The sequence below is a fragment of the Arvicola amphibius genome, chromosome 5 (genome assembly GCF_903992535.2).
Source record: "Arvicola amphibius chromosome 5, mArvAmp1.2, whole genome shotgun sequence".
Taxonomy (NCBI): domain Eukaryota; kingdom Metazoa; phylum Chordata; class Mammalia; order Rodentia; family Cricetidae; genus Arvicola; species Arvicola amphibius.
In genome coordinates this window covers 138,713,224-138,730,013 of record NC_052051.1, presented here as the reverse complement: position 1 = coordinate 138,730,013, position 16,790 = coordinate 138,713,224, and the positions used below count along the sequence as shown (strand labels likewise).

The window sequence follows — 16,790 nt, the reverse complement described above, 5'->3', positions numbered from 1 at the left end:
CTTTTTAAACTGGCAACTTAACTATGATTCCTGTGGTAAGGAGCCCAGGAAACTGGCGGTAGGCAGTACTCAGGCATGTTGGAACTTCCCTGGTAGGACTGGTTTGTGGGTTTGACCCTGGTGTCAGCGTCCCTGGTCAGGGTGCCAGCCCTCTCCTGGATAGTCCACCTTTCACACAGAAACACGGCTTTTGTTAGGTTACCTGCCGAGTGCAGCGTCGGTTCCTTCCTTCCAGGGAATGGTACATTTTGTAAAAATTGATTAAATGCGGGGTTTTTCGACCCCTTGCTAGGCTACTTGCCCTATGATTGCACCTTTAGAGAGGGCAGCTCTAAAGCTTTCATTTGAGAAATAGTTAACTTGTAATATTGACTGAAAATGTCCAAAATGCTCTAGATATGGAATTATGCATATTCTAACCCGAAAACTTTGTAAAATGAAGCAGCTCTAAAGGAAAATGCCAGGAACCACTGTGAGAGAAGGACACAAAGCAGCATCAGCATGCTGGGATAACAGCCCACTGTGTCTTTCTTCCTCACCCCCTACACTGCCTGTAATGGGGCTGATTCCGGTCATAATGGGAGCGCCTTTCTTCACATGCTCTCAATTTTAAGACCTGGTCCCTGCAAAGTCACAATAGCTTACGTCTCGTAAACTCCCAGCCACACATCTCTCCGTGGAAATGGCCTCAATAATCTTTGAAGGTCTGCTGAAATTGATCGCTCTTTAGTGATCTTCATTTGCAGGGTAGTTAAATCTATATGCATTTTAGAGTATTGAAAAGATCGTAATTAGACTGGGTTTCTGTATAGACACAGCTGCCTACTCTGAACTTACAATTATTGCCCTTACTAGTCTGTTTTTTTTTTTTTCCACAATCAAGTGTGTCTGCTAAATGGCTCCCTTGTATTTTAGGCAGCAGCTTAAATGCCATTTACAGATACTATAACGAGATGGGACGGAAGCCCACCATGAAGTGGAGCACGATTGACAGGTGGCCCACGCATCCCCTCCTCATCCAGGTGTGTATGCCCGCCAGCAGCCTCCGTCCTCACAGCCTCTAGTGCGAGTCAGCTCTGCTCTGCCTGAGGTGTTTTCTGACCCTGCTGGTCTCTTGCTTACTTTCCGTGCTGGGAGTTAGAGCCACTCCATCAGACTTTTTGCTTGTCATGAAAAGTGACGCTAAATTTAAGGCTAAGACGGTGAGACTCTTCTCTCTGCAGATTACACATCGGTGCCATTGTTAGATTTTGAGTGTTGTATTTTTCAGTGACCAAAAGAGTGTTAAAGATTATATCAATACACAGTATTTCCATTAATTTATATACTTAGAGTGGATCACCAACAAATTTAAATTTAAAACTTCCATATTCTAAATCCTTTAAAATATCAAAAGATTAAAAAGTACAGACAGTAGAGATGCATATTCAGAGACAGGAAAGTAAACATTTCAGTGGGGGAAGTCGCATGGATCGAAAGAAAATGCTCATTTATCTTGTACACTTACCTTTGTAATATTCTGTCAATGAGTACTTTATTTTAGAAGAATCAGTTAAAACTTATAACTCTAAGTCCAATAGCTTTGAATTGGTATTATTTTATTCCTTTTTTAAAAACAACAACAAAATGAGTGAAGATTTTTTTAAAAAAGTCCTGAGTCATTCAGATAGAGTGTGTAGAGTCTGTAGACGTTCATGATTTTGAGCTGTTTTAGGTCGAGAAGTATAGACATGGTTTGGACTATAGTTCGATTTATTTTATATTCCTTGACCATTCTGTAATCCGGGCAAAATAACTGCAAAGAGCGGCAGCACTTAAAACCTGTGACCACTAGATGGTGCTAGACGGCATTAAAATCAGGCCGGCTTTCCCCAGAGCGGTGTCCTGTGGGTAGGGAAAGGGTTAACACTTGTGTTGGAGTAGAAACTAGAAAGCAGTCCCCTAGGGATGGGTGTCACTGTGAGCTGTGTGTGTGTCCAGCGGTCATCGTTCTCCCGGGTCCAGCCAGGGGTAACTGGAGTGCCTAAGGCCCTGACCGCTGCTGTGGCTGGGAAGGAGGGGGTATTTCAGGTCTGCACTGACATGTGGCACGGGAAGAGGGGTCTGCACAGCATCTGCCTGCCCTGATCGAGGGAGTAATTAGATTTGCATTAAAATTCAGCCCTTTGAAAAGGGGGAAGCAGAAAGATGGAAAGGTCTCTTAACCGAGGAAGTCTCTGTTCATAAAATGAAAGGGAATTTTAGAGGCATTTATCTGCCCTCCTGGATGGTGTGATTGAAGGCTCTGAGAGGCCGTGCTGCTTTCATTCTGCACGGGGGCTGTGCACAGAAAATCCTGCAGATGGGCTTAGGTGATTTAAGTAGCACTTCTATTTGTCCGTGCCGCTTGAGTTTTGAAGATGGCTTAGCGACTCCCGCGAGCCCCAAGGAACTGTGTTCTTACTTGCAATTTTACAAGCCCAGGAAAGGGAAGGAAGGGGGGCAAACCCCTAAAAATCTAGCCTCAATGCAACCGTGGCCTTAAATCCACATTTCTGCATGTTAGCAGTACTAGCTACTCAAAGTAGTCATAGTATTACCATCTCTCTAATACCGCTCTTTATCTGGTCTCTGGAGTAGTTGCGGTAAGTGTATGTTCCAGGCTCCTACGTAAACTTTACAGCGGCTACTTTATGTAGGCTGTTCTCTAAAAATAATCCTGAGAAGGCTTGCTCTCTAAACATTATGAACACTATAAAAACACAGCTTTTGTTTGTACCAAATATTGTCACACTTACAATATGGAGATGAGGGAAAAGGGGAGAGAGGCAAACAGTATTAGATACTGTTTCTGAGTACTATTTTGTTCAGTATTTACCGAATTTGTGAGTTCTGGAATGGTAAATATCTTAGTCTTCTTAGGGACTGGTTTGGAACCTACAGTACATCAGCTCCAAGTTGGTGTGATTCTGTCAAGTTGTTCTTTAAATTTTATTTGTACATGCAAAAATAATTACAAGAAGTAATAGTTAGAAGGCTAATGTGACAGGAGAGAGGGCTCCCTGGTTAAGAGCACATACCACTACTCCAGTTCCGTTCCCAGCGCCCTCCTCAGGTGGCTCTCAGCTGCTGCAGCTCCGGCTGCAGGGGATCTGACGCCGCCGTCCTTTGGATCTGCAGGCATCCTCACACACGTGCACATATACCGCCCCCATACACAAATATACATAATTGTAAATAAAGTAAGGGCAGGAGAGATGGCTCCGTGGTCTAGAGCACGGGCTGCTCTTGCATAGGACTCACAGTCTGAGTTCCAGTACCCACATGGGCAGCTCACAACCATTAGTAACTCCAGTTCCAGGGGATCTGATGGCCTCCTCTGGCTTCTGTGCACCAAGTATTTACATGATGTCACAGCCATACATGCAGATCAGACATCCATATGCACAAAATAAATAAAATCTTTTAAAAAATGGTATAATTAATTGCTATCTATTCTTTACCCATACTCATGTGTTAACATTTGTTTCATTTAACCTATCATTTACATGTTCTCTGTATGTGTATATATGTATATGTCCACATATATTTTTTTCTGAACTGTCTAAGAACAGATAAGCACACACACATGCACACCTTAAGATCACAGCTGTTCTTTTAAGATAACCACATTACAAAATTCCACTGCAGTTTGTTTTAACACTGATATTCGACTCCTGTCTAATTTCCCGTCACATTCCAGTTTTCTCAGTTGACCGGCTTCTGTCTCTTGGTACATTTTCCTTATGAACCAAATGGCCAGGAATGATTCAAGTGTAAGATGAAAGAAAGCCCTTTCAGATCTGGTGTTTCAGCACCTACCCATGAGACTCAGCAAGTGCCAAGGAGAAGCAAGAGGGAGCCGGTCTGGCGGACAGAGGTCTGAAGGCAGCAGGACCTGGATTCTAGTCCGCGTTCACACATATGGCTGGGCAGCCCTCCCATGGCCACATCTTGTCCCCCTCTGCGTGTTTAATGGGGGCTGTACAGCCTGTCATCCGTCAAGAAGCTTGTGAGGAGGACTGCTTTGGTGCAGACCCAGGACTCATACGAAAGATGTCATAAAAAAATAGACGAGTATTTTCTAATTTCCTATTTCTGGCTAATGTATTTTAGTGTGATAAGCCCGAGAGCCAAAGTAAGGAAGATTTAGAAAGATCCCCGTAAGCTGTTTTCCTGCTAACAGAGCAAATGCGAGATCTTAAAACAACTTCTTCTTCCCATCTGTGTTTCCTTTCCATCTGGAAGTGTGCCCTGCTCTTCCCGAGGGGAAGCAACCCTCGGCTTTCGTTTGCAGAGAGCCATTAGTGAGCGTTAGAAGTTTCCCATCAAATTCCCTAGGCCCCCGAAACCATTGCCATCCATTCTGAAGCCAAACCAAATCAAAGAGACTGTACTGTTTGCATTTTTTCAAAAAGAGGTAGAGTTCCAGATTTGGAAGATTATTCTGAGATATTTGGTATCGCTCTCATTTCTGAGATGCTTTCTTCCTTCCCTTCTTTGCCCTTCTCACTGCCTTCTCCCCCATTCTTGGGCTTCCTACAGTGCTTTGCGGACCACATTCTGAAAGAACTGGACCATTTTCCACCCGAGAAGAGAAGCGAGGTGGTCATTCTGTTTTCTGCCCACTCTCTGCCAATGTCTGTAAGTAAGAACATTTTGTTAGGTGATCTAGCGGTAAAAGATTGGGTTGTTTCACTTTCTAAGCGTGTAAAATGGACCTGGCTCCATTCTGCCCTCAATTCAGTGCAAGAATAAATTCTAAAATCCCAGCCGTAGCTTGCTCATAGATTCATTTTCTGAAACCTCCCAGCAATTAATTCGATGCACAATATTACAAACAGATCTCTTATTAATAGCCATTAATGTTAGCTGGAAGGTTCATTCATATGTAAGAATTTCCATTGAGTGTACCCGCTAAGCGTTGTGCTTTTGCCTGCCATGTGGAAGGAGAACAATGTGCAGTTTCTGTCTATGGAACTGTGTAGTCAGCTCCATTCACACTAAACCCAGTTCTCTCTTCAAGACTTAGCAGAAGCCTGTGCTTTCTGGGGAGCCAATCTGGTTCAAATTCATGAACACTAGGGACCACAATGTGACCAGAGAATACATAGCACAGAGCTCTTGACCCTTGGTTCATCATATTATACCAGGCTGTTCATTGAAATGGCACCTCCTCTGCCATGGCGGGTGCATTTCAGGAAACATGGCAATACCATGCTAGTAGGGCGCTTGAAAGATCTTGGACGCAGTGCCCAGTTTCATCTGCCCAGAACTATGATCCTGTCCCACGAACACTGTTTTCCATGCCATAGAGGTGGGAGATTACATTTGCTTAATGTGCCATCGGTCTGAACCACATGATTAACGGCACCAACCAGCGTAGGTGGAGGGTACCATGTTGCTCCGGGATGATCACCGGAGTCAAACCCTGTGCCACTCCTGCAAGGTGCAGCCACTGCATCAGTAACAAGTGGCTTTAAGGGAAGCCACTCCCTTTGGAAGCCTGTCTCTTTCGTTTCAGTGGCTTCACAACTCCTTTTTAGTGTCATGCAAAGCCTTTCAGGGATCCATTCTAGGTACCAGAGGGAAGCTCCAGAGCGGGCAGACGAATACTTACACTGGAACATCCCAGGAGCCGCCTTACAGTGGAGCCTGCCTGCAGCAGTTATACGGTGCCAAAGGCAGCTTTGTATTTCTTTCGTCCTTCTACATTTATGTTTCTAATGATTATATGGCCACCGATAATATCACAATGTATTTTCTTAGTATTTCATTTCACCAGTACAGTATTTATCGGGCACCTATTATATATATCAGACGTGGGGATGATGTAAACAGACAAAACCTTTGTTCATGTACAGTAACAGGGAAAGATAATTAACATAATATGAAGGAAAATACCATGGTGGAGCAGGCGGTAATAGACACCATAAAGCGGGGGGATGGAGTTAGGGAGTCAGTGCCCCACAAAGGATGAAAAGAGTTAGAATAAAAGTGTGTGCTGAATATCTTCAAAGGTTTCCAGTAGGCTTTCCTGTCGGGAGCGCGCGCCTCACTGCGCACAGTCATTTTGCCGCTGTCAGCTGTCAAGGAAGGGAGGAGAGATACTGAGCAGAAGACATAGATCCTATCGGTTCATATCTGAACCGGGTAGACCTTGTCCATCTTCCACAAACGGCATCTTCTTTGGGATCTTGTAGCTGACTGAATTCTTTTTGCCAATGAATAGCAGAGCCAAGGAACTTTCCCAATGGCACTCAGATACGACTGTCATTAGTTCAGGGGACAGCAAGGAAGGGGCGTGGCTCATGTTCATCATGTCTCTGCATTGCCAGTGGTTCTTGGCACCCTTTACAGTGTCGGTGACGCATGCTACTCTGTCTCCACTGCAGGTTGTCAACAGAGGGGACCCCTATCCCCAGGAAGTAGGTGCCACTGTCCACAAAGTCATGGAAGAGCTGGGCTACCCGAACCCCTACCGACTGGTGTGGCAGTCCAAGGTAGGTACCTTTCACACATTTTTAGGCCATCATCTCTTGAAAATCTGCTTTATCACTTATTTATAAATAGGAATCTGAGCTCTTCCGTGCCAGCAAGCTATTCTGTAAGTCAACTGCTCACTGCAGAAAGCAAGTAGATAGAAGGGTGAATTGAGCCACTGGGGGAGTTCCATCAGCTAATATCCGACTTTTAGCGTTAGCAGAAGAAACTATTTATTTGTACCATAGCCTCTGGAAGGATTCAAGCTTCAGTGTGAAAATGACTCAAGCCTATTCAAGGTGGTGTAGGAGGGGCTCTCACCTGGGTGGACACATGTGTGCTCCGTGTGTGTTGGGGGTGGGGGCCGTGGCGGTAATATGTTATTGACCTGTTCCATGAGAACATGTTCCATGTCTGCATTGGTCCTCCTTTCTCATAGGTTGGCCCAGTACCCTGGTTGGGTCCTCAAACAGATGAGGCTATCAAAGGGCTTTGTGAGAGGGGGAGGAAGAATATCCTTTTGGTTCCAATAGCGTTTACCAGTGATCATATTGAGACGCTTTATGAACTGGATATTGAATATTCCCAAGTGTTGGCCAAGAAGGTGAGTGTACCCATATGGCTCCTTTGTCCTATCATGATTTGTTTTAACAGGACGTTTTCTCTTCAGTTATCAATTTAAAAACATTACTGTTTATGGGGATGGGTGTGGTGTAACACTCCTTTAATCCCAGAGCTAGAAGACAGAGGCAAGCAGATCTCTGTGAATTCAAGGCCAGTCTTCTACAAAGTGAGCTCCAGGCCAACCAAAGCTACATAGAGAGACCTTCTCAAAAAAAAAACAAACAAAGGAAGCGGGGAGAGAGAGAAAGAAGAAGGAAGGGAGGGGGAAGAAGGAAGGAAAAGAAGAAAAAAACTTTTGATATGTTTAGATGTACTGAGTCCTCATCATTTTGAATAATACTTCATAAATTAATTCTATATCAGCCCTAGAAGAGGATGTTTTGCCTTTATTAAACAATGTTGCCCAATATCATTGAAACTAATGCTTTTTTTCAGTGTGAGTTTCCATGTGAAGTTGGAATCTTCAGTGAAAAGGAATTGCATATCTTATCAGTTCTGAGGGGGATGTTTAAATAGTCTGTAATTCATTCCTTGCACTTAGTACAGTTGTGGTTCTTGGACTGTTACCCTGTTTCTGGTTGGATTTGAGGGCATATGAGTCCTTGCCATTTCGGAGAGACACATAGAACAAACACAGACGCAGTGTGTGTGTGATTCCCCTGGCCTCTTCTGGGCCTTCACTTCCTTAGCTGTTTGCTAACAGGTTGTGATCAATCTGACTATTGAAATAATAAATACCACTGCTGGCATAAGATGGATGTGGTGTGTCGCTCAGGGTGGAGAAAAACTGTTGCTCACCTGTCTTGTAGCTTCTGAGGGCGAGCCTGAAACCTTTGGTGGCTTATTGCTGGGTTTCTGTGGGAAGCTGGAAGCATGGGGACTCAGGAAGCCCTTTCCCCCTCTAATCTTGGATGAAAACTCATGGCCTTCCCACATGTGACTGGTGGAAATCTGGCTCCACGGGGCACTACACCCCTTCTGGGACTGGGTGGCAGCGAGGGGCAGAGTGCAGGGTGAGGAGGGCAGAACCGAACCAGCTGTCCACCCCTGCAGTTTGTGTGCCTGTGCCAGTCACCAGTCAAACACGGATGTTTGAACATAAGGTTTTTTTATGTGTTGAGTTATGGTTTCTATTTGTTTGTATTACAAGCAGGGGCTGTTAATAGCAGCCAAGAGGATTATTAGTGATTGATAAATTAATCCCTGTAGGGAAGAAAGGAAACCATGTAGCTATCATTATTTTGATATGAAAATGTAATATGCTTGTAACAACTAACTTTAAAAGTTTAAAACATTTTATGCCACAGTGGAAATAACTTTTTTGCCTTTTGCTGATAAAAATAATAAAGTTCTCAGATGGTACCGAGAACGTGCTGTCGAGTGGGGCTCGCTCATACTCTGACCCTAAAATAGGCATTTCCGCATTTAACGAACTATTCATCCATAGTTTTGTAATCCCATTTTCTTTCCTTAAATACATATTTTGGATATAAGTGAGTAAATATAATTAAATGCCTGTGGCCATTTTAAGCAAATCCTTGATTAATAGTCATTTGAGGTTTTTTAATTTTTACTGTCATATGCTATGTCACTATCATAAGCCACGTGACTGTGATATGCTACATGATTATCATATGCTACATGACTCTCATATGCTACATGACTCATATTCTACGTGACTGTCATTTACTACGTGACTGTCATATGCTACGTGATTATCATATGCTACGTGACTGTCCTATGCTATGTGACTGTCATATGCTACGTGATTATCATGTTACGTGACTGTCATGCTACATGACTGTCATATGCTATGTGACTCTCATATGCGACATGATTATATGTTACGTGACTGTCGTGCTACATGACTGTCGTGCTACATGACTGTCATATGCTACGTGATATCATGCTACGTGACTGTCATGCCATGTGACTGTCATATGCCACGTGACTGTCATATGCTGCATGACTCTCCTATGCTACATAACTATAGATGCTTTCACTTTTCCAATGATGTTCTGCAGACAGATTCATTGCTGCTGCATCTGTCTTCCTATCCCCCGTGCCCCCTCCCCATTACTAACACTGCTTATTCTGCTGCCATGACTGGTTTGCAATTTTTTTAAGTAGAACCTCCTCCATGTTGAGGTCTAGATGTTTGCTGAATACATTGTGTTTCCCGAGTGGGTGCCTCATTTAAATGCCAATGTAAAGGATAAAGCAACTGACCATGTCTCAACATGGAGGGAGAGAGAAGGTTCTAGCTATGGAATAAACTCTATATCTGAGAATAGTTAGCTGTATCTGTTGTTGTTTGTTTGTTTCTGTTGTTTGGTTTTTATAAGATGGGAAAAGAAAGTACTGAACAATACTCAGATTTTTCTCTATAAGACCTTATTTTAAAACCCAATTCTACATTGGATTCCATTTAGACTCAGTATGACTTAGAGTCCATAAATTAATTTCCTTCTCTTGGCTCTTTCTTGGGATCAAAGCAAGTAGGAAATTTTACTTAATTACAGCAACATTTCCTCAGACAGGTCTGTACAGTTTGGATTAGAGAGGTAGAATAGGAACAAGAATGGTACGTGGACGGGAATCACTCTTGAGAATTCCATCCAGTGTAACTCAAGCGTGGTTTGGAATCCCATCACTGTGGGGAGGTGATGGGACGGAGGCGACCCAGGAGCAGAAGAGCAGCTTCTGGCAATCCGCTCAGCCCACCCAACCACCCATGACCGACATTCATGAGCAGTCTGTGACCATTCAAGGTCAGGCTGCGGAGTGTGTGCGTATATTTCTGTGCGTTTATTTTTTTGTGGCACTTAGTGTCTTTAAAAAAAAGAAAGAAAAGGAAAAGAAGGAAAGGAAAATAAAATGTGTCTGTGTTTTCTTCCCATTCTCATTTGATTCAGTGTGGAGCTGAAAACATCAGAAGAGCGGAGTCTCTTAATGGAAATCCATTGTTCTCTAAGGTACCGCAGTGTTACAACCATTTTAGTAGAACATAGTGCAGCGTAGTCCTTGGAGAAACTCCTGCACGATATTGGTTTTCTCACAGATTAGTACATTTGGAGTTCCAATTAATTACAAAACTAAGAGCGAATTCCTTCTCTGTTCCTCCTTTGTCCTTTCAGTAGTCCCAGCTTCCTTATTTTGCTACAACTGCCTAGTTTTAGATCTGCTTCTCAGTGAAAAGGGGCAGTGGGTGGGGTCAGAGGGTCCCTTTCCTAAAGTCTCCATTTGGACTCTGCCTAAGCTGACAGTCTCCTGGAAGGACTATATTTTACAGTTCTGGAACTCAGTTGGAAAGAAACCCTAACCAGAGCCGTTTTCCCGGGATGCACTGAGGGCATGAACGTGGGCCCAGCAGACTTGCCGCTGATGGCCGTGTGCTCTGTCTTGCAGGCCTTGGCTGATTTGGTGTACTCGCACATCCAGTCAAACAAGCTGTGCTCCACGCAGCTGACACTGAGCTGCCCGCTCTGTGTAAATCCTGTCTGCAGGGAGACTAAATCCTTCTTCAGCAGCCAGCAGCTGTGACCCTGCCTGAGGACCCATGGGACTCGCCGAAGCACAACCTCCAGGCGCCTCCGATGGGGACCGAAGCCACATTAGCCTGTGCACAGCCTTCAGGCACAAACCACGATTTCTTTCTTTCTTTCCTTTATTTTGTTTTAGTTTATTTTTGCTTCCCTCTGTGGTCCACGCTAGCCTCCAGTGGACCTCTTGCTCCCACTTCCTGAACGCCAGCATCACAGACACGCAGAATTGTATTTCTCGGGGAAGAGACTCTGAAATTCTTACTGAAGTTTCTGTCTTCATATACATGCACGGGGAACACTTACACCCCTTTCTGGGGTCAATTTACTCGCCTGGAGCGTCTATTGTGACTTTCCAGGAGTGAGCTTTAAGTTTTTATCTTATGAAACGCACACAGACTCTGCACTTATTGCCCTAAGCAACCTCCTAAAATAGTATGGCGGGTCCCCTCTGTATGCTTCAGTGGTGAGTAAGTCTGCAGCCTCACGGATATAGCTTAAGGGGATGTAGTTAATTTATGAAATACAATTTGTGAAAGAATTGGACTTAGGAGGTAGCTTAGTGACTGTGTGCTTGCCTAGCGTGCATGAGGCTCATAGTTTGGTTCCCCGCACTGCACGCAGATATTACGTTACCTGCTCTTTCATACCAGAATGCTGGTGAATCAGAGTGGCCACCTAGCATTGCCTCTGCTGTCCGTGCAGCCACCGTTCATCCTGGCGTCTGTGGAGGAGTCTCATTTTCCTTCCCTGAACCCGAAACAAGTGCACGTCTCAAAAGTGCTCTGCGATTCCCCGGGCACATGGCCTGATAAACCTGTGGGAATTCGGTCCTTGCTGTGTATGCCTTAGTTTGAGTCCGTGGTACCTCAGGGATGGTGGGACTCTGCTTCCTGTCTCCTAGGATGGTGCCACCGGAAAATGCTACTGATGGATTTCATCCCCCCAAGGCCAAGGAGCCCCCCAGCGTCACCCTGCTCTTAGCCGAGTGCCTCTATTTTCTGCTCACTTATTTGAAAATAATTTTATAAAGTTGACTATGTCTGATAACCTTGAGTTTTCTTCATTAATAAGTTTTTATTATGAAATATAGTCATAGAATAGGCCATTTGTAAAACATAGAGAAGGGGAAAATGACCACTCTAATGTAATAATTATCATTTTATTACAGCCTTTTCCTGTGGATATTATATATATATACATATATGTGTGTTTGTATATATATATATATATATATGTATTGATACTTTGAGAATTTCAACATATTCCATCATAGTCACCTTGCTTTCCCCTCCTAACTTGTTCCTGCCTGAATGTGTAATTAAGAGTTGTTCTAAAAGTCTAAAAATGATATCAGAGCAGAATCTGATCTTCTGCATTTGGATTTAAATGGATTTTAAAGTCTTTGGGATCCTTGAAGGATTTCTAATAATCACTTTCTCTGAAACTTTGTTCTTCAAAAAGAATATCTCTTTGAGCATTTTTATTTTTAGATAGAAAAGCAGTTCATAAAGTGGAAGTAATTAGGAAGATGCATAGATAGTCTATACTGAGGATTTACTATTAATAACCATTATAGCTTTCGTCTGTTTGATTTGTGCTGTCTTCTAAAACTGATTCAAAATGACTAAATGTGGGGCGTTCACTTTGTAATCCGGCAAAGCACCGTGCTTTCTGCTGGCTCAAAGACTGCTTATACCCATAATGGCTTTCAAATTTGACTAGCATCTCCTTTTGTTCCTAATTTGGCTTTGTCTTCATTAGTAGGCGGTTTCTAGAGAAAGGTCAAAGGTCTGGGTACTCTGGATGTCCCTGTGTCCATCACTTCTGGGGATGTCCCTGTGTTCATCACTTCTGGGGATGAGCCCCCCAGTGGACGGGCATCTCAGGGCGGGCGGCCCCTGTTGGCAGGCTCTGACGCTCACAGCCGTTACCCCTTCTCCTGCAGTGGACGGGCATCTCAGGGTTGGTGGCTCCTGTTGGCAGGCTCTGACGCTCACTGCCGTTACCCCTTCTCCTGCAGTGAATGGGCATCTCAGGGTGGGCAGCCCCTGTTGGCAGGCTCTGACGCTCACAGCCGTTACCCCTTCTCCTGCAGTGGACGGGCATCTGAAGGTGGGCGGCCCCTGTTGGCAGGCTCTGACGCTCACAGCCGTTACCCCTTCTCCTGCAGTGGACGGGCATCTGAGGATGGGTGGCCCCTGTTGGCAGGCTCTGACGCTCACTGCCGTTACCCTCCTCAGGGAACTTGCTTGTCATTAGTCTTGGCTCTTCAACAGTTTTTCAGATGAAAAGACCTTGGCCCCGGAGATACTGCTAGAAGCACCAGTTCAGAAGTCCCTGCTAGAATTCTGAAATCCTGCTTTCCTCCCTCCCTGTAGTGAAGAGGTGCGGGCGGCTTCCCGCCACCCGGCTCCCAGCCACTGGCTAGCTTATGCCCCGAAATAACAACACACAAATTGTATTCTTTTAAATACTGCCTGGCCCATTATTTTCAGCCTCTTATTCACATCTTTACTAACCCATATCTAATAATATATGTAACACCATGAGCGGTGTCTTACCGGGAAGTTTCTAGCGTATGTCCACCTTGGGCTGGAGCTTCATCTCATCTGGCTTCTCTCTCAGGAGAGGCACGGTGGTCTGACTAACTTAGGAGAGGCGTGGCATCTGACTGAGCCTTCTACCTCACTTCCTCTTCCTGTTCTGTCTACTCCACCCACCTAAGGGGCGGTCTATCAAATGGGCCAGGCAGTTTCTTTATTAGCCAATGAAATCAACTCAAACAGAAGACTCTCCCACATCATTTCCCCTTTTTCTGTTTAAACAATAAAAGAAAGGCTTTAACTTTAACATAGTAAAATTACATATAACAAAATAGTTATCAAGTAAGAATTAGTTACAATACTTATATCCATTTTATCTTTTATCATAACAAAGGAAAACTTTAACTATCTATCCATTCTTCAACTCCATCAAAGACTCAGGAAAGATATAATATTACCTAAGTAAATAAGAAGTAAGCAACTTACAAAACTCTAGAAATGACAGAGACATCTAGCTGCCTGGACAGTCACCCAAAATTCCTCTGTACCGTTGGAGCATCCATCTTCGGCCTTCAGGCCCATAGTTTCCAGCAGACATTTCCATAAAGAAGGAAATTTCAAAGACAGTTCAGTCACTATCTGCTGTGTCCTGCAGAATGTTTCGCAGACTCTTTCATGAATCAGGAACCCAGAAGGAACATCTCACCTATAGGCAAGTTCAGCAGTCCTCTCTCTGAGGGTTCTCTGTGTTCAGTTTATGCAATAGTCCAGGCAAGAGCAGTTTCTTGCCCAAATGGCTATCAAACTCCATAAGTATCCTCTTCGATGCCCATCTTCCTCTTTAAGTAGATTGGTGCTGCCAGGAGCTGACGTGTCTCATTGTCATGAAAAGCCTTAAGTTATTAAAACATCTAAAATGCGATATTCTGTAGTCTTTGAAAGATATGAAGAATGCCTATGTAACTTAAATATATCTCTATATAGCTAGAAAATCTAACTAACATAACTACAAGTTTTACTAATATTGATAACTATCCATTAACAACCTATATACATTACATTTTTAAATGAACTACACCATCACAATACATTAATCAGTATCAGAAATACATATACATTTAACAAAATTGACCTTAAATTTAAATCACTAAAGCCAAATCCATATCAATGCAAAATTACTCATCTCCATATTATATCCCCCTTTAAATGTAAAAGAACACTTATAAACAATATTTGGGAATATGGGCGCAGTTATTTCTCTCCAAACTGCTTCCTGCTGAATGGGGACGCTGTTAATCCGATCTTTTATGGTGTAAACTGTGTACCATGTTCATCTCAGTCATCAGTTGCGTAAAGTAATTTTTTGAGGATGTTCACAACAACCTTCAGGAGGGCGTGGTCTATCATACCATATTGGGATATAAGCAATCCACAGGGTCTCATTTTCTGTAAAAACAAAAGAAACTCCTTTCCAAAGCATCATGTCCTTAGATCCAAATTTTAAAGTCAAGGTATTTTCAAAATATCTATTCTGGAATAGTTTAGCAGCATTTGTAAACAAATATCTTTTAGCAGCTGTTGCTCCTTCCTCAGCATTTAAACAATTCAAAGAGAGCATAATAGCATACAGTACCAAGATTCTCTGTGTATTTTCCATCTCTGTGCAGCTTTATTTTAACCTCTATTTCGTTTATTTTTACTTTTTTTTAAGACAGGTTCTCTGTATATCTTTGTCCTGGAATAACTCTGTTGACCAGGCTGTCCTTGAACTCTCAGAGATCCACTTGCCTTTGCACCCCAAGTGCTGGGATTAAAGGCATATGCTACCACACCTTGAACTCACAGAGATCTGTCTGTCTCTGCCTCCCAGGCATTGGGATTAAAGGTGGGCGCCATTCTGTAGTGGAGGGGCTGCAGGCCGGCTTCCCGCAGCCAGGCTCCCAGCCACCAGCTAGCTTAGCCCCTCCACTTCTTGATTAACCCATATCTAATAATCTGTGTAGCACCACAAAGTGGTGTCTTACCGGGAAGTTTCTAGCTTACGTCCATCTTGGGCTGGAGCTTCATCGCCTCTGGCATCTCTCTGAGGAGAGGCACGGCGGTCTGCCTAACTTAAGAGAGGCGTGGCATCTGACTGAGCCATCTACCTCACTTCCTTCTTCCTGTTCTGTCTACTCCACCCACCTAAGGGCCGGTCTATCAGATGGGCCAGGCAGTTTCTTTATTAATTATCCAATGAAATCATCAGATAGAAGACACACCTACATCACCTCCCCAACTTGGAAAGCAAACTCTTGATGAGGAATTGTGTCCGGAATTCTATCACTGGTACTGAACTGGGGGCAGACTGCCCTTTTAGAGGCATTTGTGGGAATCCCTGCCCATGGTACCTTTGACTCTCAAGTGTTTCCCCTGACTGTTCACCACAGGTGAGGGTCACATACCGGGGTAGCATTTGGCAGGATGGAAATCTTTTTTAGAACTGCTGAGTCTTTGCGAGTCGTTATCCTGTTTGCCAGCTTTGAAGTACAGATGTTTGCCCTGGTAACGGGCAATGGACTGCCAGTGCTATCTGGGGCTGCTGTGTGTAGAGACCTGTGGCTCTAGCTGATCCAGAAGATCAGTGGGTGCTGAGAAGGTTCAGCCGCTGGTGTAATTGCTGGAAGCAGGGGAATGCTCTCCAGCAGGCCTGAGGGAAGGAGTCTGCCTCAGAAGTGAACTCGGTGTTAACTGCAACCTCACATCAGGGCCGAGTTAGTGTTGGCTGGAGAAACCAACGCCTTTGATCCTGATGCTGTCTCAAAGTGTGTGTGCTTACTCATGTGACCCCATCAGCTGAGTGTAATGTTACTTTGGACTCTCACTATTTTCATTGTGCCTGGATTAGCAGCAATCACTTCCGAAGAAAAAGTGGGCAGGGCGGTGGTAGTGCTCACCTTTAATCCCAGCACTCAGGAGGCAGAGGCAGGTGGATCTCTGAGTTTAAGGCCAGCCTGGTCTACAAGAGCTAGTTTCAGGACAGCTAGGGCTTTTGATCAGCTGCCTTTGTCTACCCATTCTTCACAGGGGTGAAGAGCACCAACCATGCCGCCTCTCTGCCACATGCTCTCCGACCATGTCAAGAGAGAGCACAAAGAGCAAGAAAGCACTTCTATTAGCTTTTCAATAGTCACCCAGACAAGACCACATCATAGGGCTTATAACCTCCAAAAAATGTTGGCTAAAGGGACCGAAATCCCACCTCACAGCCATTAAAAATTGAACAAAGGTACATACCATGTTCATCTTCTGGGTCTCAGGATGGTGTTTTCTAGTTCCATCCATTTGCATGCAAATTTAAAGGTGTTATTGTTTTTTACCGCTGAGTAATTTTTTTATTTTAAATTTAAATTGTGTAAATGTACCACATATTCTTTATCCATTCTTCGGTTGAGGGGCATCTAGGTTGTTTTCAGGTTCTGGCTATTATAAATAAGGCTGTTATGAACATAGTTGAGCAAATGTTCTTGTAGTATAATCGAGTATCCTTTGGGTATATTCCCAAGAGTGGTATTGCTGGGTCCTGAGGTAGGTTGAT

At 43.9% G+C, this 16,790-nt stretch overlaps 1 protein-coding gene across 1 annotated transcript in view; it reads left to right on the top strand.

Annotated features, from left to right (window-relative positions):
* Positions 1-12,261, top strand: part of Fech (ferrochelatase) — a 34,671-nt gene extending 22,410 nt beyond the window's left edge. The window contains exons 6-11 of the mRNA XM_038331593.1: positions 916-1,022; positions 4,564-4,662; positions 6,414-6,521; positions 6,941-7,105; positions 10,041-10,100; positions 10,534-12,261. Coding sequence (XP_038187521.1) covers positions 916-1,022; positions 4,564-4,662; positions 6,414-6,521; positions 6,941-7,105; positions 10,041-10,100; positions 10,534-10,668 — 674 coding nt within the window. The 3' untranslated portion in view covers positions 10,669-12,261. The remainder of the gene's footprint in view (positions 1-915; positions 1,023-4,563; positions 4,663-6,413; positions 6,522-6,940; positions 7,106-10,040; positions 10,101-10,533) is intronic.
* Positions 12,262-16,790: the final 4,529 nt, after the last annotated feature.